Here is a 20,593-nt window from a genome sequence, read left to right as displayed (position 1 = left end):
AGCAATCCTGGGCAAAAAGAACAAAACTGAAGGAATCACATTACATACATTATGTGACTTCAAATTATACTCCAGAGCTATAGCATGGTGCTGGCATAAAAACAGACACAGACCAGTGGAACAGAATAGAGAGCCCAGAAAAAAATCCACACATTTACCTCCAACTCATTTTCAACAAAGCCACTAAGAACATTGGGGAAAGGACAGTCTGCAATAAATGGTGCTGGGAAGACTGGACATCCACATGCAGAAGAATGAAACTGGACCCCTATTTCTTGCCATATACTAAAACAAATCAAAATGGATTAAGCACCTGAAGTTATGAAACTACTAGAAGAAAACATTGGGAAACACTAAAGGTCATTGGTCTGGGCTAAGGTTTCTTGAGTGTGACCTCCAAAGAACAGGCAACCACAACAAAATGGACAGTGGGATCACATCAAGCTCAAAGCTGCTGCACAACAAACAGTCAACAAAATGAAGAAACAACCCACAGAATGAAGAAAATATTCGCAGACTACCCAACTGACAAGAGATAATAACCAGAATATGTAAGGAGCTGAAACAACTCGATAGGAAAAAGAAATCCAATTTAAAAATGGGCAAAAGATCTGAAGCACAAGAGCTGAATAGATGTTTCTCAGGAAGACATATGGGTAAATGGTCAACAGGTATATGAAAAAATGGTCAACATCACTAATCAGATAAATACTAATCAAAAGTATAATGAAATATTTCATCCCAGTTAAAATGGCTTTTGTCAAAAAGACAGGCAATAACAAATGCTAGTGAGCAGGCAGAAAAAAGACAACTCTTATACGTTGTTGATAGGAATGTAAACCAGTACAGTCACTATGAAGAACAGCATGGAGGCCGGGCATGGTGGCTCACGCCTGTAATCCCAGCACTTTGGGAGGCCGAGGTGGGTGGGTCATGAAGTCAGGACATCGAGACCATCCTGGCTAACACGGTGAAACCAGCCGAGCGTGGTGGTGGGCGCCTGTAGTCCCAGCTACTCGCGAGGCTGAGGCAGGAGAATGGCGTGAACCTGGGAGGTGGAGCTTGGAGTGAGCCTAGATTGCTGCACTGCACTCCAACCTGGGCAACAGTGCCAGACTCTGTCTCAAAAAAAAAAAAAAAAAAAAAATTATGGAGGCTCCTCAAAAACTGAAAATAGAGCAACCATATGATCCAGCATTTCCACTGCTGAGTATATATCCCAAAGAAAGGCCTGGGTGCGGTGGCTCATGCCTGTAATCCCAGCACTTTGGGGGGGCAAGGTGAGCGGATCACCTGAGGTCAGGAATTCAAGATCAGCCTGACCAAAATGGAGAAACCCCGTCTCTACTAAAATACAAAAAATTAGCCAAATGTGGTGGTGTGCACCTGTAGTCCCAGCTACTCAGGAGGCTGAGGCAGGGGAATTGCTTCAACCCGGGAGGCAGAGATTGCAGTGAGCCGAAATCGCGCCATTGCACTCCAGCCTGGTGACAGAGTCAGACTCCGTCCAAAAAAAAAAAAAAAGGAAACGAGTATATCAAAGGGATAACTGCACTCCCATGTTTATTGCAGCATTATTCGTGATAGCCAAGTTATAGAATCAACATAAGTGTACATCAGTTGATGAAGGGATAAAGAAAATGTAAATATGTTCCATGGAATATTATTCAACCATAAAAAATAATGAAATCCTGTCATTTGCAACAACATAAATGAGACTGGAGGACATTACGTTAAATGAAATAAGCCAGGCATAGAAAGACGAATACCACATTTTCTCACTCGTGGGAACTAAAAAAAAAAGAAAAAGAAAAATGAACTCATGGAGACAGAGAGTAGAATGATGGTTACCAGAGACCGGGAAGGGTGGTAGGGAAGTAGGGATGGAGAAGACTTGGTTAATGGGTGCAAAAATACGGTTAAGGAGTAAGATATAGTGTTTAGTAGCACAATAGGGCAACTATCATTAATTTATTGTGTATTTCACAGTAACTAGAAGAGTGGAATTGAAATGTTCGTAACAACAAAGAAATGATAAATACTTGAGGTTATGAATATCTCAGTTACCCTGATTTAATCGTTACACATTATACTTGTATCAAAATGTATGATGTGGATCCCATAAATATATACAACTACTGTTTACTATAATAATTAAAAATAAAAACATTTTTAAAATCTTTGGACAATGAAAAAGTCTTGCCAGTGGGAGCTGAGAGAGTTATGCCAAAGCATAACTTAATTGACTTCATTCTCTGAGGCTACAGAATGGTACTTTCAACTGTCTTAGTCTTTTGGTATTCTAAGATGATGCCAAATAAAATTTAGACTATCTAGAGCAGGGTCAGCAAAGTATTTATATAAAGAGCCAGATAGTAAATAAGTATTTTAGGCTTTGCAGACCATAAATCTCTGTCAAAACTACTCAACCCTGCAGCCGTATTGTAGAAGCAACCATAGACAACAGGCAAACAAATGAATGTGGCTGTATTCCAACTGTGGGCCATAGTGTGCTGACTGCTGATTAGAGCAGTGGCTCCCCAGGTTTTATTGTAAAGAGGGATCAACTGCACAGTCCCTGCCCATCAGAGATTCTTACTCAGTTTGTCTGGGCTGGGATCCCTAACATGTATTTTAAATAGGCTTCAGTTTGAAATGGAGGGCTGTGGCCTCTGGCATCCCACTTTTAAGAAACACTCACAGAGGAATCAGAAAGCTTGTTCTCTCTGAGGTGAGCAAGTGGGCTTTTGGCAGTGGTAGTAAGTGAAGGGGATAATTTGAAACTGTATTCTTTTGGCAATAACCTGGAGTATAGATACTCTGTATTGCCAAATAAAGACAAATCCATATTCTTTGACATCTGACAGTCAATTTTATGAAAGTTGGAGGTAATGTTATAAAAAAGCCATTTAATTGATGAGAACCTAACATTTTCTGCTATTTACTGTCTAGAATAATATATGCTTCATTCTTTCATTTGTATTTCCAGAAGATATTTTCTTCATCTTATATTTCTAGAAACCATTGAAACCCTATTCATTCTTAAAGACTAAGTAATTTTTTGGTGTTCCACTGTATGCCAAGCACTGTTGTACTCTTGTGGGCCCTGGAATTATATCAGAAAAAAACAGGCAGAATTTGCCTCGTCATGGATTCTGATCTCTCTACTGGTCCTCAGTGACAGTTGAATATGTACATCAGATAGTTGTTTACCCCATCTCCTACTACATTATAACTTTCACAAGGGTTGGAAATCTTAAGTCAGTTTTCTGTCTCCTTAGTGCTTGGTACCTAGTTCTGCCCCAAAAAACTTAATTCCCTAGGACACTAACCATGTCGAATAAAGTCACTCTTGGGAGGTCTACAACAGCACCGCCCAGTAGCAGTATAATATAAACCACATATGTAAATTTAAATTTTTTAGTCTTCCTATTAAAAACTAAAAAAAAAAAAAAAGAAAGGTGAAACTAACTTTATAATAGGTCTTATTTAGTATGCACAAAATATATTTCAACATGTGATAAGTTTAAAAATTGATGAGTTGATCTTACAAAATTGTTCACTTTTCAATGTCAGCACCTTTCAGGTAACACTAGCCATTTTTGAAGTGCTTAATAGTCACAAGTCTGATGCTTATCGTATTAGTGTAGGTGTGTAGCTTCAGATGGTAACCACATGTGTTCACCTCTCCTGCTGCTGTAACACACCCACACCTTTTTAGCTTTCAGATACTCGCCCTTAGAAAATGCATACATTTTTCTAATTCTTTGGGAAATGAAGTGAATTCCTCAGGAATGAGTTGCTCGTTACTCTGCTTTTTCATTTTCTAAAATAGAATTATGTAAAAGATTAAATATTTGTATACTAAAGTATTAAAAGATGAGTATAGAAAGCAAGGAAACTAGTCAGGTAATTTTAAGGGTGAGCCAGTGAATGTTTAAACTAGGGAGGTGATTGCATAAGAGGTAAACTTGGGATGGGGTGCCAAGGCAATGCCTGGAGGGAAGAACAGTCATTAACAGACCCAGGACAGCTGGTTAACCACATGCAAAATAATGAATTTGGACCCCTACCTCACAAGATTTACAAAAATTAAGTTTAAATGAACCATAGGTGTAAGTATAAGAGCTTAAACTCTAAACCTCTTTGAAGAAAACACAGGGATAATTATTCGTGACCTGGGTTAGGCAATGGTTTATTGGATATGGTGTCAAAAGTATAAGCAACAAAAGGGAAAACAGATACATTGGACCCCATCAAAATTAGAAACTTTTGTGCTTCAAAGGACACCATCAAGAAAGTGAGAAGATATTCCACAGAATGGGAAAAGATACTTGCAAGTCATACATCTGATAAGGGATTTGTTTCTAGAATATATAAAGAACTTTTATAACTGAACAATAAAAAGACAAATCAGTTGAAAAATAGCAAATGATTTGAATAGATACTTCCTCAAAGAAGATGTATGAATGTGCAATAAACGCATGAAAAGATGTTCAGTATCATTAGCCTTCAAGGAAATGTATATCAAAAAGTATAGTGAAATACCCCTTCACACCCACTAGGATGGCTGTACTCAGAAAGACAATAAAGATTGGCAAGGATGTGGAGAAATTAAAACCTTTGTACATTGCTGATAGGACTGTAAAATGGTGCAGCTGCTATAGAAAACACTTTGAGAATTCCTCATAGAATTATTATGGGACATAGCAATTCCACTCATAGGTATACACCCAAGAGAAATGAAAGCAAATGTCTACATAATAAGTTACACATGAGTGTTAATGGCACCATTATTCATAATAGATCTGGCTATATTAGCTGATGAATAATGAATAAACATGATATATACATAGAATGGAATATTATTTAGCAATAAAAAGAAATGAAGTACTGATACATGCCACAACATTGATGAACCTTGAAAACATTATGCTAACTGAAAGATGCCAGTCATAAAAGAACATATATTATGTGATTCCATTTATAAGAAGTATTCAGAATAGGTGAATAGAGAGTTATATTAGTGGTTGATGAGGCTAGGGGATTGAGAGATGATGGCTAAAGAATGCGGAGTTTCTTTTTAGGGTGGTGAAAATGTTATAAAATTTTGATGGGGTCCAATGTATGTGTTTTCTCTTTTGTTGCTTATACTTTTGACATCATATTCAGTAAGCTGTTGCCTAACTCAGGTCATGAAGATTTATTCTTGTGTTTTCTTCAAAGAGGTTTAGAGTTTAAGCTCTTATACTTAGACCTATGGTTCTTTAAACTTAATTTTTGTAGATGTTGTGAGGTAGGGGTCCAAATTCATTATTTTGCATGTGGTTAACCAGCTGTCCTGGCACCATCTGTAACCAGTGATGGTTACAACTGTGTACATACTAAAAACCATTGAATCATACACTTTAAAGAGTGAATTTATGGTATATGAATTATATATCAGTAAAGTGATAAAAGGAATTTTATCGGTCAAGCAGCTCCAAACTGCTATCTGATAAAGTATTTAAGCTGAAGCAAACACGTAATCTAAGATACACTCCCTTTATCTGGTAGAAGGGTATTGTTTGTACTTAGTGCATTATAAGTTTTTCAGACCCTTCATTATATTTGTCTGTGAAGTAGGTGTTAACCATGTGAAGTAAGGTAAGTCTCAGAAAGGTCTAGTAAAATGCGCCTTAAGAGCGAGGACTTGAACCCAGGTTTGGACTCAGCATACAGTGCTCTTTCCATTTATATGTCACGTTTAATTTACAGTTTTTAAATGTGGCTGGCACAGTGGCTCACACCTGTAATTCCAGTACTTTGGGAGGCCAAGGCAGGAGCATCACTCTAGGCCAGGAGTTCAAGACCAGTGGAGGCAACATAGTGAGACCCTATCTCTACACACCCCCAAAAAATTTAGCCAGGCATGGTCGTGTCCACCTGTAGTCCCAGTTACTTCAGGAGGCTGAGGCGAGAGGATCACTTGAACCCAGGAGTTTGAGGTTACAGTCAGCTGTGATTGCACCACTGCACTCCATTCTGGGCAACAGAGTGAGACCCTGTCTCTAAAAAACAAAAAGTTTATGGAACATAATTTCTGAAATTAAGAACTCATGTAATTCACATAAACTAAACAAAGGTCTCTCTATACATGCAATAAAGTAAATAAAATAAAGCGTAGGTAATTTTGCAATAGAGGAGCCAATGTTTGTTTAGAACATTGGTGGTGAGGCTAATTTTATAGAGAAAATGACAGTCTTAAAGAAGGGGACTTGGAGGTATTCTGTAAGATGCTGGAAATAAGAAAATGGAACAGGAATGAGAAATGAAAACTATGATTTGGGAATCAGAACTAAAAGAAGGAGAGTAAGAATAAACAGGAAGACACACACAATTTGACTAGCCAAGGGACATAACTGTTAAAAAACCGAATCAATCTGACAGTCATAGAAGATTGAACAGCATTTTGAGAACTACCAACTTGGTAGAAAATCTGCAGTGCTTGGGTCTTGTGACTTCTAATCTGTTTGGGCTTACCACTAACTAATTTTGAAGAGGCCTTTAAACTTGGGACCCCCATGGAATCAAAGTATATTAAAGTTGATAACATTAAAATCTCTCTTATTCAGATGAGGGAACTCAAATCTGTGGAGGTCTTCCATAAGGTCATGATTGGCAAGTAGTATAGAGACACACAGGACCCAGGCCTGCTGACTTCAGCTGTAAGAAGGGAGCTGGAACAGACAATTGCTGAGGCTCCATCTGGTTTTCAAATTCTGTGATCTCAGTGGCCACTGTGAAAACAAATGGCTAGAACAGGTTCCATTGAATGTTCATTGAAATTCCATTGAAAGGTTAATAGGAAGAATAAGAGGAGAAAAGTAAGACTAGAATTAGTGAGGAAAGTTATAATTAGCTGATTGTACAAGCCTAATGTGGAAAAATGGGAGAATAAAATAAAAGGCAACAAGTGGAATCCTTAAGTAGGTAATTGGGCATATTCAATAGGAACAGAGAGGAATCTTTGGAGAATAAATTAAGCAGTTATTTCTGAAACAGGAGCAACTTTCAGGAATTTTTTTTAAGGAACCAAGAAATACTTTAACCAGTGGGTGGGCAGACCTTTTGTGTGAAAGGCCAGATTGTAAATAGCTTGACTTTGTGCACCACAAGGTCCCTGTTGGAACTGTTCAGTGCAAAAGCAGTCATAATTATATGTAAAGGAATGGGCATGGCTAGTGTCCAGTAAAACAGGACACATAACTGAAAAAATTCCAGGACCCTGTTTCCAAGTTCTAACATAAATTCAGTTGTCTAGCCAGGCGTAGACATATAAACACAGAAGTTATTGCTGCTCATGGTTGCTTAAGGTTTCAAAAGTTTGAAATACGGCAAGTCTTTGATGCTCTTTCTTCCATCCCCAGAAGCTAAAAGTTATCTTGTACATTTTCTCATGTAAACATACTTTTAAAAATCAACTGTCTTGGCAGAACTATACAATTTTTACGTTAAAGATAGATGAGAAAAAAATGGCACATTTTCCATTTCTTTCGAAAACCCCTTGGGAAGGTACCATGATAGTCTCTTAGTAAGTCTAATACAGAGAGCATATTATTGCCTCAGAGTAATCTACCTCTGTCAACTTCAATTACTGGAAACAGTAAAAATATTTTTGCGCATGCTATCATTTATTTCTCTGTTTTAAAATGGTTTTTACCATATCTAGATCATATAGCTGTTACATCATTTAACCCTTTAATCCTCGTTTAATCTTGGTATTATAAATAAGTACAGTATATATGTGATGCTTATCACCAGTCCTATCCATGTATCTCTTGTCATTTTGATTGTCAGAATATTATTAGATTCCTTAGGATGAGATCATAAAGACAATATTTCCTGTGTTCTTGCATGTTGACTGGTTTATTTGTGTTTTTTGTACTTGAAGGTCAGTTGTGTTGAATATAAAATCCTTGACTCGGCTGGGTGCGGTGACTCATGCCTGTAATCCCAACACTTTGGAAGCCGGGGGTGGATCGCCTGAGGTCAGGAGTTCGAGACAAGCCTGGCCAACACGGCGAAACCCCATCTCTACTAAAAATACAAAAAAAAATTAGCCAGGCTTGGTGGTGGGCACCTGTAATCCCAGCTACTTGGGAGGCTGAGGCAGGAGAATCACTTGAACCCGGGAGGCAGAGGTTGCAGTGAGCCGAGATCACGCCATTGCATTCCAGCCTGGAGGAGAAGAGCGAAACTCTGTCTCAAAAGAAAAAAAAAAATCCTTAAGTTGCTATTTCTTTTTTCTTAAAATTTAGTCATTTAAATATATTTTTGGTATTAGTCCTCCTGAGTTGATATTCTCAGATAACTCACATATTTACAGTGATGTAAACTCTTTCAGTACCTAGTTTCAATTTTTTCAAAAATAGTATCAGCAAAGTTTTTTTTGTTTTTTAAACTAATTTTTCTCTTCCCTTCTTTTGATTTGCTTCTTTAGGGACTCCTACTGTTCATATATATCATGCTGCTTTTGCTTGTCTTTAGTGTTTGTAATGTTCCTCAAATCCTTCTTATAAAATCTCTGGGGTTCTTTTTTAAAAAATGTTATTTGTTTATTTAAAAACTTCCATTTTAGGTTCAGGGTACATGTATAGATTTGTTATGTAGGTAAACTTGTGTCGCAGGGGTTTGTTGTACAGATTATTTTGTCACCTAGTACTAAGCCTAGTACCGAATAGTTACTTTCTCTGCTCCTCTCCCACCTCCTACCCTCCACCCTCCGGTAGTCCCCATTGTGTTCCCTCTGTGTCCATGTGTTCTCATAATTTAGCTCCCGCTTATAAGTGAGAACATGCAGTGTTTGGTTTTCTGTTCCTGTGTTAGTTTGCTAAGGATGATGGCCTCCCATTCCACCCGTGTTCTTGCAAAGGACATGATCTTATTCTTTTTTATGGCTGCATAGTTATACTACATTTACTTCATCTAGTCTTCCGTTGATGGGCATTTAGGTTGATTCCACATCTTAGCTATTGCGAATAGTGCTGCAGTGAACATATACGTGCATGTGTCTTTATGATAGAATGATTTATATTCCTTTGGGTATATACCCAGTAATGGGATTGCTGGCTCGAATGGTAGTTTTCTTTTTAGCTCTGAGGAACTGCCATACTGCCTTCCCCAACGTGTATAAGCAGTCCCTTTTCCCTGTAGCCTTGCCAGCATCTGTTATTTTTTTTTTACTTTTTTAAATATTAGCCATTCTGACAGGTGTGAGATGATATCTTTGTGTTTTTGTTTGTTTCTTTGAGATGGAGTTTTGCTCTTTTTGCCCAGGCTGGAGTACAGTGGCACAATCTTGGCTCACTGCAACCTCTGCCTCCCGGGTTCAAACGATTCTCCTGCCTCAGCCTCCCGAATAGCTGGGATTGCAGGCATGCACCACCACGCCTGGCTAAGTTTTGTACTTTTAGTAGAGATGGGGTTTCCCCATGTTAGTCAGGCTGGCCTCGAACTTCTGACCTCAGGTAATCCACCAGCCTCAGCCTCCCAAAGTGCTGGTATTACAGGAGTGAGCCACCACGCCCGGCCGCTCATTGTGGTTTCAGTTTGCATTTCTCTGATGATTACTGATGTTGAGCATTTTTTCATATGATTATTGGCAACATGTTTTTTTTTTTTTTTTTTTTTTTTTGAAAAGTGTCTGTTCTTGTCCTTTGCCCACTTTCTAATGGGGTTGTTTTTTTTCCTTGTAAAATTGTGTATAGATGATGGATATTAGACCTTTGTCAGATGCATAGTTTGCAGATGTTTTCTCATATTCTGTAGGTTGTCTGTTTACTCTTTTGATGGTTTCTTTTGCTGTGCAGAAGCTCTTTAGTTTAATTAGATTCCATTTGTCAATTTTTGCTTTTGTTGCAGTTGCTTTTGGCATCTTTGTCATGCAATCTTTGCCAGTTCCTATGTCCGGAATGGTATTGCCTGAGTTGTCTTCCAGGGTTTTTATAGTTTTGGGTTTTACATTGATGTCTTTCATCCATTTTGAGTTGATTTCTATGTATGGTATAAGGAAGGGTTCCAGTTTCAATCTTCTGCATATGGCTAGCCAGTTATCCCAGCACCATTTATTGAATAAGGAATCCTTTCCCCATTGCTTGTTTTTGTCAGCTTTGTCGAAGATCAGATGGTCGTATGTGTGGCCTTATTTCTGGGCTCCCTGTTACGTTCCGTTGGTCTGTGTGTCTGTCTTTGTTACAGTACCATGCTGTTTGGTTACTGTAGCCCTGTAGTTTAGTTTGAAGCTGGGTAACATAATGCCTCCAGCTTTGTTCTTTTTGCTTAGGATTGTCTTGGCTTTTTGAGCTCTTTTTTGGTTCCATATGAATTGCATTCCTGATTTGGCTCTTGGCTGTTGTTGGTTTATAAGAATGCTAGTGGTTTTTGTATATTGATTTTGTATCCTGAAACTTGGCTGAAGTTATTTTATCAGCTTAAGGAGCTTTTGCACTGAGACCATGAGGTTTTCTAGATACAGAATCATGTCATCTGCAAACAGGGTAGTTTAACTTTCTCTCTTCCTATTCGGATGCCCTTTATTTCTTTCTCTTACCTAATTGCTCTGGCCAGGACTTCCAGTACTGTGTTGAATAGGAGTGATGAGAGAGGGCATCTTTGTCTTGTGCTGGTTCTCAAGGAGAATGCTTCCAGCTTTTGCCCATTCAGTATGATGTTGGCTGTAGGTTTGTCATATACAGCTCTTACTATTTTGAGGTGTGTTCCTTCAATTTCAATGCCTAGTTTATTGAGAGTTCTTAAGATGAAGGGAGTTGAAGTTTATTGAAAGCCATTTCTGCATCTATTAAGATAATCACGTGGTTTTTGTCTTTAGTTTTGTTTATGTAATGAATCAGATTTAATGATTTGCATATGTTGAACCAACCTTGCATCCCAGGGATAAAGCCTACTTGATTGTGGTGGATTAGCTTTTTGATATGCTGCTGGATTCAGCTTGCTAGTATTTTGTTGAGGATTTTTGCATCAATGTGTATCAAAGATAATTTGCCTGAAGTTTTGTTTTTTGTGTCTTTGCCAGGTTTTGGTATCAGGATGATGCTGACCTCATAGAATGAGTTGGGGTATTGTTCCTCCTCTTCAGTTTTTGGGAATAGTTTCAGTAGAAATTGTTCCAGCTCTTGTTTGTACATGTAGAGCAGCTATTAATTCATTTGGTCCTGGGGTTTTTTTAGTTGGTAGGATATTTACTACTGATTCACTTTTGGCGTTTGTTACTGGTATGTTCAGAGATTCAGTTTCTCCTGGTTCAGTCTTGGGAGGGTGGGTTTGTCCAGGAATTTATCAGTTTCTTCTAGATTTTCTAGTTTGTGTGCATGGCGGTGTTCATAGTATTCTCTGATGGTTACTTGTATTCCTGTGGGGTCAGTGGTATCCCCTTTGTCCTAATTGTGTTTATTTGGATCTTCTCTCTTCTTTGTCTAGCTAATAGTTTATCTTACTGATTTTTTTTCAAAAATACAATTCCTGAATTCGTTGGTCTTTTGAATGGTGTTTCGTGCCTGGCTCCTTCAGTTCAGCTCTTTTTGTTATTTTTTGTCTTCTGCTAGCTCTGGAGTTGGTTTGCTTTTGTTCCTATAGTTCTTTTTGTTGTAATATTAGGTTGTTAATGTATGTAATATTGTTAATGTCGTATGTATTGTTGATTTAATGTTAGGATGTTAGGTTGATTTTTTTTTACTTTTTCTCTTAAGATGTTTTTTGGTCTTATATTCCTATCTAAAATGACTTTTTAAAATTTCAGATTTGGTCTCGAATTCTTCCTCTTCATTTCTACATTTTTTCTAATTCTTTCATGTCTTGTATCTTCTTGTGCTAATAACAGTTTTAATCCTCTCCCTCTTTTAAGCCTTCTTTCAGGCATACTTTTATTGTCTGCAGAGATGTTATTCTGCTACTCAGTATCCATTATATAGTAACTTTATGTAGAGCGGAGGTCTCCATCCCCCAGGCCACAGAGATGTACGGATCTTTGGCCTGTTAGGAACTGAGCCACACAGCAGGAGGTGAGCGGCAGGCAAGTGAGCAAAGCTTCACCTGTATTTGCAGCCACCCCCCATTGCTCTCATTACTGCCTGAGCGCTGCCTCCTGTGGCGGCATCACATTCTCACAGGAGTGTGAACCCTGTTGTGAGCCATGCATGCAAGGGATCTAGGTTGCACACTCCTTAGGAGAATCTAATGCCTGATGATCTGTCACTGTCTCCCATCACCCCCAGATGGGACCATCTAGTTGCAGGAAAACTAGCTCAGGGCTCCCACTGATTCTACAATATGGTGAGTTTTGTGATTATTTCATCATATATTACAGTGTAATCATAATAGAAATAAAGTACACAATAAATGTAATGTGCTTGGATTGTCCCGAAACCATCCCCTCCACCTGCCGGTCTGTGGAAAAATTGTCTTCAAAGAAACCAATCCCTGGTGCCAAAGAGGTTGAGGACTGCTGGTATAGAGGGTTTGATTCTGATCGTTTTCTTTTTCTCATTTTTGCCTGTAATTTGTGGTGGTTTTTTTTTTTTCCTTCGGGAGGTGGCGGGGAGGATTTTGTTTGTTTGTTTGTTTGTTTGTTTGTTTTAGAAATATGGCTTCGTTCACATGCTAAGGAAGTCTCCATAGCCGGTTGTTTATCCCCTCCTCGTTGCATTTTGCACTTCAAGGGGGATACATTGACCCCCTAGTTTTGTTGTAAATGTTGCACTTGGATTCTTGGTTTGTTATGTAGTCGACTGCCTGTTTTTATTCAGGAAGATTCATTCATGCCTACTCTCATTGCTGCTAATTTTTCCAGAATTCTGTTTTTAGTGCTCTAATTAGGGCTAGTTTAAAAAAAGAGTCTCTATAAAGGGAAATAGAATTAAAGTTAAATTGCATAATCAATCAAATACTTGTTGAGGTTCACTAACTTCGTGAACCACTTTGTGTCAGGCTTCTGCAGGGTTGCATTGAGGTGAAAGATGTATACGAATATATTGAACTAGCAAGCTAGTCACTGCGATGACTTGTTTTGGCAAAGAGAAAAGATTTTACTCACAAGACTGCCAAATGAGGAGATGGGAGAACAAATCTCAAACCCATCTCTCCAAAGATGGGATTTTAAGGATGTTTTTGGAATAGAGTACCAAGGTTCTCCAAGGTGTGGGGGAGAAAGATTGGGGGTAAGGAAAAGTGAGTTAGTTAGGATCTGCATACATGTAGTCAAGTTATACAGCTCTTCATAGAATGCATGTTTGAAAAATGGCAGTATCACCATGATCTGAGGAAGGAGGTTTTGGCCCTCTGACATCAAACAGTCACCTCTCTTTGGGCATTCATGCAGGCCCAGTTGAAGGGTCGGTGGTCTTAATCAGCTTGAAGTGGACAAGAGCTGCCAACTGGTTCCTGGAAATAACTTTAAGCAACCGTTACTGTAGTGACCCACATTCGGAAGTTATCTGTAAGGAAGTTCGTGGGAGATTTGCTATGTGACTTGCTAGTGGGGAGTTTAAAATAGATCAACTGGAAGTAAGCGATGAAAAAGGCAGGTTAAGTTTGGCGGGCTTAATCAGGTTAGCCTTCGATTTTAAATATGTGACTTCCTCCCAAATAGGGCCTTGCTAACCGAGGCTACTTGTGCTGTGTGTTAAGTAGCACAAGTGTGTACATGTGCCCCAGCACATGTACAGGATGGACCACTTCTGTGAAAGCCAAGGGTAGTTTTATGAATGAGGTGACATGGAACCTGGGTTTTGAAAGATGAGCTGAAGCTTCCAAGATTGATAAGGTAGTAAGGAAATCCTAGGCAGAGAGGAGATGTTAAGCTATAGTTTGATATTGCATGATCTGCCTAAGCAGGAATCAGTATTTAGGTGGGTTTAGAGCAAAGACTGGGGTGCTGGGAAGCAAGTTTGGAGTTGTATTCAAAGGCACTGCATGCTAAGGAATTTGGACTTAGGGGCAAGGATCTATTGGATTAGGGTCTTTGTGTTAGAGGGACAGCACTGCCAACACTTGTAGTGCAGTGGAGGTGAGAAATGTGTTGAAAGGGCCAAATAAGACAATTATGAAGGTAGAGGGAAGGGAAAGTGGGGAAAAGTTGAACCTTTTGAAATTTTTAATGAACTGATCTTATATTCAGAAAACATTGAAAGCTGCAGCTCTCGTTCCTGGCTGCTCATTAGAATCACCTGGGGGCTATTTTTTTTGTTTTTTTTTTTAAGTCCACCAACTCCTCTTCTCCATTTTTACTTAATTGTTATAGATTGAGGATCATGCATCAGCAAGCAGTTTTGAAATTGTTCCCAAGTGATTCTTACCTGCAGCCTGGGTAAGAAGTCGCAGGCTTCCTGGATAGTCATTAAGTGAACTGTGGTAAGCACTGATGTAGCAGGATTACCTGCCCTACTAGGTGCCGGAACTGCATTTACTTGCTCACAAGTAATTTTTTAAAATGTATGCTCGCATCCCTGCCTTGCTTATTGAAAGTTCCTAATGTTTTTGGTTTTTTTAAATCTTTTTATGTTTTTAACTTTTAAATAAAAGAGGAAAATAAAAGAACTACCAAACAAGATGTAAGTTCATACTATAAAATTACATAGAGTAATTTTTCAGATTACTAAATTACAAAGATTAGCCCCAACTTCTTTGAAGGAGAATAAAAGGGAAAGGATAATCCTTTACTAAGGCTGGGGTGTTTAGGTGTTTTCCCAGCATTTTGCAATTACAAACAGTCTGCAATGAATAACCTTGTGCGTTTGTTACCTTTGTATTGTGAGAGAGGTATGTGTATCTTTAGGGTACTTTCTAGAAGTTAGTTTGCTCTGTCAAAAGATAGTACATTTGTAGTTTTGTTAGGTTACTGCCAAATTCCTCTCCTGAAAGTTGTAGCAATTTGTGTGCCCATCAGTAGTAGACTGTTTGCTATAGCCTCCCTTTTCTGAAATATGTTATACTTTAATGTTTCTGTTCTTGGTGTTCTTTGGTTTTAATTTGCATTTATCTGTGGGTTTTAACATCTCATATATCTTTTGTAAATTGTTTCATTGTTTTATTTTGTTTTATTTTTTTTTTTCTCCCTTCATGTTTAAGTAGTTCTTAATATCGACATTTTCAAAGTATGGTCTGTGGACTCCTAAAGGTCCCTGAAACCTTTTTAGGTTCAAGGGCAAAACTCTTTTTATTCAATATGAAGGTATTTCTTATCTTCTTCGCTGTGTTATTATTTGACTGCAGGTTCAGAAACAATGGTGGTTAAAACTGTGGGCTTTGTAGCCCAAATCAAGGCAGGGGCACCAAACCGTATAATAGTCATTGTCACACACTCGTAGATTAAAAGAACAATTTCAGTTTTATTTAAGAATGACTTGAAACAGTAAGAACTGTGTCTTGTTACTTTCCAACCCTTGAATACACACGTTTTCAGTAGTCTAGGTATGCAAACAGGAAGTGTGCCTAAAGTACTTCTGCCTTGTACTAAAGTACTTGTGTGATTATTTGAATTGCAGCTGTGTATTGAGTGGGGGGGTGGAAGGCAGGCATCACTTTTACTTGAACAATTGTTTACTTGAAGGAATGTATGGTTATCCAAACTTGAATATTTGGCAAACATATTTCTCCAAAATGAATGAGTACCTTGCTTCAAGGAGAACAATTCTTGATAGTATTTGTTGCTAACATTGAAAACTGATTTTTAAAACAAAATTTAAAATTTGAGAAATTTTTATCTGCCACCGTAAGCTCAGTAGCTTTTCAGTACTTAAAGACTCTTTTGATAACCTTGATAGTGGTATTAACACATGATTTTAAAATACACTGTGTGGTGAAATGTGGCATCATTTGGAAGATTTACCTACCTCAGGGAACCAGTATTTTCCGAAAGAGTAAGGCATGCTATAGTAAAATTATACATGGATAAAATACTCATTCAGAGTGTAAAATAGGCCAATAGATAATTCATGCAACAGTACAGACAGTTGAATGATATGGTTTCAAACTGTACATTGTTACTCTCCTTTAGGAAACTATCATTTATTAAGTTTTTGGCATAAAGTCAAACATGAATTTTCATAATTACCTAAAAAGGCTACTAAAATAACTCTTCTTTTTCAATGACTGTATCTGTGTATGAAAAGCTGGATTTTCTTTGTGTACTTTAACAAAAAGCAACATAATTACAGGGTTTGTTACAGTGCATTTTCACAAACTTTGTTTTCTCTTCAGCGGTGAAAGTCAAATTTTGTCAAAGGCTTTTTCAGGATCTTGGAGATAATCATATAATTTTTTTCTCTAGATTTATTAATAGGATATATTATGCCAGTGGATTTCCTACTAATCCTGCATTCCTGGAATTAATCCCTTTTTCATGGAATATTTATGTAGTGTTGGCCTTTGTTTGCTTATTTTTATTTTGTATTTTACACTGATACAGATAAATTATGTTGAGCTGTAATATTGGGGGGTTAGTCATTATCATGGACAGTCATCAGCTTTCAGTGTCAGTATTATACTTGCTTCATAAAAAGAATTTAGAAGCTTTCCTTGATATCAGTGTTCTGAAACAATATATTGTATTGAGGCTGTCTGGATATTGCATGTTTTGGCACAATTTCTCTGGGAAATCATTTGCGCCTGGTGCCTTTTTGTGGGATAATTCTCTCATAAATTTTGCTGCTTTTTTCTCCAGAAATTGGGCCGTTTAAGCTTTTTATTTATAATAGGGTCAATTTTGGCCATCTATATTTCCTCAGGAATTATGTTTCCTTTAGGTTTTCAAATTTATTTGAATTTGTTCTGTAGTCTCTTATGTTTTCTAATGCCGTACTAACAGTCATTTGTCTCTAATTGTTTATTTTTGAAGTTTTAGTCCTGCTTTTAATTTGAAATTTGGATATTGTCTTTGAATTATGATGAGTGTATGGTTTTGTGTACAGTAGTCCCCTCTGAGCCATGGGGTATATGTTCCCCCAGTGGATGCCCGAATTCTTGGATAGTATCAAACCCAGTTTTGCTGTTAATTGGAGCACATTTCTGTGCCTGTCTTCCACTCACAAGTTTAATGCCTTTTCCATCTTAAATAAGCACTTACCATGCACTGTGGCAAAACCCTTGCAATTTTAGGTGTGACAGCAAAACCAGCACAAATTTCGTTTTCCTTCACAATTTCACTAATAGAAGATTCCTTCTCCCTGTAGATCTTAGTAACCTCAGCATATGTTTTTTTTTTTTTCTGTATTAAGTGGAGGACTTTCGCCTTCTCTCTTGAAGGAAACACTACAGATTTTCTTTGGTATACCGAATTGCCAGCATCACTACTACTGTACTTTGGGGTCATGATTAAGTAAAATAAGGGTGACTTGAACACAAGCATTGTGTTACCTCTCCACAGTTGATCTCATAACTGTGACAGCTACTGAGTAACTAATGGGTGGGGAGCCCCTATGGCGTGGAGACACTGGACAAAGGGATGATTCACATCTTAGATGGGATGTAGCAGGATGGCAAAATATTTCATCACACTACTCATAACGGTGTGCAATTTAAGTCTTACCAATTGTTTATTTCTGAAGTTTTCCGTTTAAAATTTTCAGACTGCAGTTGACCTGAAGTAACTGAAAGCAAAGAACATGAGACCGAGGATAAGGGAGAACCACTGTAGTTGGTCTATTTTTGTTCTATTAAATTTTGGGAGAATATATAGAGAAACAGATTCAGATGGTTGCCATTATCTTCAGTTACTCAGAAATTTCCCTGTTTTATTATTTTCTTTTTTCATATTAACTTTTTTGTGTTCGCTTTATTGCCATATAATTCACATACCAAACAAAGTATGCAGTTCATTGGTTTTTAGCGTGTTCCGAGTTGTGTGACCATCACCAGAGTCCATTTTAAAACATTTTCATTACTGGGGAAAAAAAAACACCTCCCATTGAACTATCACCCCCTCCAATCCCTGTAGCCCTAGACAACCACCATTCAGGTTTTTGTCTTTATAGATTTGCCTTTCTGAGCATTTTATATAAACGGAATAATAGAATCTATTAACCTTTGTGACTGGTTTCTTCACCTTAGCATGATGTTTTCAAGGTTGATTCATGTTATACTATGTATGAGTACTTCATTCCTTTTTACGCACAATGTTTCATTGTATGGATATATATCACGTTTTATCCATTCATCAGTTGATGGACACTTGGAATAGTTGGTATTTATTCATTTTTAAGAAGATTTTTTTTTCTTTTGCTGCTTCTATAGGCTTTGGGATGGCAGGAAAGGTGATGTATGCACTATTCATGGTGAAAATAGTCTCCTCTGTTGCGGACTGGAAAGCTGAGGGAGGAAGTTGTTACCTTTGTCCTCAGGCAGTTTGAATTGTACAGTTTTATACAAAAACATACATTTCTGGCTTAATGATTCTGTAGCCTTAAGAAAATGTATATTGTCTCTTTAAACTACTCTTAAGTACTTCATATCCTTTCTAGGGAATAGTGATTTCTTTGAGATTAGGTAATTTTTTAACAACCTGGAAAATATTTTGAATTTTTTCTATACCGGTCTGTCCTGAGTCATTGTGGTAAAGATTCTTGGCTCTTTCAGAAGTGCGTAGCTTATTATAATTTAGTTTTTTAAAAAGGTAATTTTACAATGTTAGTTCAATATGGCTAATGTACACCTTCTATTGTATAGTGTGCACAAGGCATTATATTCTACAGAGATTTTTAGGAGTTGGCAGAAGTTGTTGAAAGAAGCTGAAATAACTAATACTTGATTTTCAAAGCAATTGATATTTATGTAAAATGACAAAGGGTGTGTATGCTGGATAAGTCTGTCATCTTCTAAATCAGTTGCCAGGATGACTGATGATCACACTGGGCTCTGCCAGTCTCCTCAGGACCTCTTCTGATCAAAAATAAAGTCAGGATCTCAGTATTAATAATTTTTAATTGTCTTTTGGTTTTTAAAGAACATGTATATAGTTGGCGATTTTTAATATTCTGTTATGTCCAGTAGTTATTAGAGCATGCATTCTTGTACAAGGATAATTCTAATAGGTAACCATGCAGGTGAGTGTTTATTGATCACAGATATATTAAGATTGTAATTTTTATATTTTGGCTTCTCTAGATTGTAGAGTATGATATAACAATTACTTTTTTCCTTAATAGCAATATTTTACTGTAATTTTTACTTTAGGCTCCTGGATTTGGGTTTGGAATTGCAATATCTGGTGGACGAGATAATCCTCATTTTCAGAGTGGGGAAACGTCAATAGTGATTTCAGATGTGCTGAAAGGAGGACCAGCTGAAGGACAGCTACAGTAAGAGTGCTGCTTATCGTGGGCACTGTGCAACAAGCAGTGTTCCTCTCCTCAGGCACTGGCCTACTGTCTTACACTGTCTTAGTGATTTTGTCATATTCACACTCCACCTGTGCCATGCTTCATATATTTTTCCTTAAATTAACATATATTTACTTAAGAGGGAAACTGGCTAGGTGTGGTGGCTCACTCCTGTAATCCTAGCACTTTGGGAGGCTGAGGCAGGGGGATCACTTGAGACCAAGAGTTTGAGACCAGCCTGGGCAATGCAGTGAGATCCCCATCTCTACAAAAGAAGTTTAAAAATCAGCTGGGCATGGTGGCTTGTGCCTGCAGTCCCAGCTACTTGGGAGGCTGAGGCAGGAGAATCCCTTGAACTTAAGAATCTGAGGCTGCAATGAGCCATGATTGCACCACTGTACTCCAGCCCGAGTGACAGAGCGAGACCCTGTCTCCAAAGAAAATAAAGGAAGCTTTATCCCTATGAAAATTGGAAAGCTAGTATCACTCACTTTAAATATAATGTGTAACTGTAAAAATAGTGAAAAAGAAAATGTATAACTCCTTTTGGGTAGAATCTAGCCTTCAGAAGCCTCCTCCCCAAGTCTTGCACCCTTTTTATTCCCTATGAAGATTAGTAAGAGAAAGAGAAACACAAAATACACTAGCAAAATAATGGCACTATAATTAGAAGAATTAAAAGAGAATTAAAAGATGAAAAACTTAAAAGGGAGTACGTTTTCCAGCTGTATGACTTAGTATCATTTAATGCCCTGTAACTGTACTACCAAGAATCATTTCGTGTATGTGATATCTGTTCAGTCTTTTGGGGAAATACTTTGTTAATGATTTAAAAAAATTAAGGACCTGTGGTTAGTTACTTGTTAAACATTCTGCGGAGAAATCTGAAAGTAAGTCAGTTGACATTATTTTATCATTGATCTGAAGAGAAATTAATTAATTGGCTCATAATTAGATTACATTTTAGAAGTACCTATCTTGGAAATATCATCATAAACTTACCAGAATGTTTTTCTCTAACATATTATTTTGTGCCCTTTTCCCCTTAGGGAAAATGACCGAGTTGCAATGGTTAACGGAGTTTCAATGGATAATGTTGAACATGCTTTTGCTGTTCAGCAACTAAGGAAAAGTGGGAAAAATGCAAAAATTGTAAGTATCTTTTCTCTGTAATTTAGTAAAGGTACCCCAACTTTATTGTTGATACATTTCTGGTATTTGAA

The 20,593-nt window shown here is 37.6% G+C and overlaps 1 protein-coding gene across 16 annotated transcripts in view; it reads left to right on the top strand.

Moving 5' to 3' along the window:
* Nucleotides 1–20,593, top strand: part of TJP1 (tight junction protein 1) — a 268,566-nt gene that overhangs the window by 176,069 nt on the left and 71,904 nt on the right. For all 16 annotated transcript variants that reach the window (XM_009428686.4, XM_009428684.4, XM_009428690.4 and 13 more), the window contains 2 exons: nucleotides 19,225–19,349; nucleotides 20,420–20,522. In XM_009428686.4, coding sequence (XP_009426961.3) covers nucleotides 19,225–19,349; nucleotides 20,420–20,522 — 228 coding nt within the window. The remainder of the gene's footprint in view (nucleotides 1–19,224; nucleotides 19,350–20,419; nucleotides 20,523–20,593) is intronic.

The sequence above is a fragment of the Pan troglodytes genome, chromosome 16, assembly GCF_028858775.2.
Source record: "Pan troglodytes isolate AG18354 chromosome 16, NHGRI_mPanTro3-v2.0_pri, whole genome shotgun sequence".
NCBI lineage: Eukaryota > Metazoa > Chordata > Mammalia > Primates > Hominidae > Pan > Pan troglodytes.
This window is presented reverse-complemented; position numbering and strand designations above follow the sequence as displayed.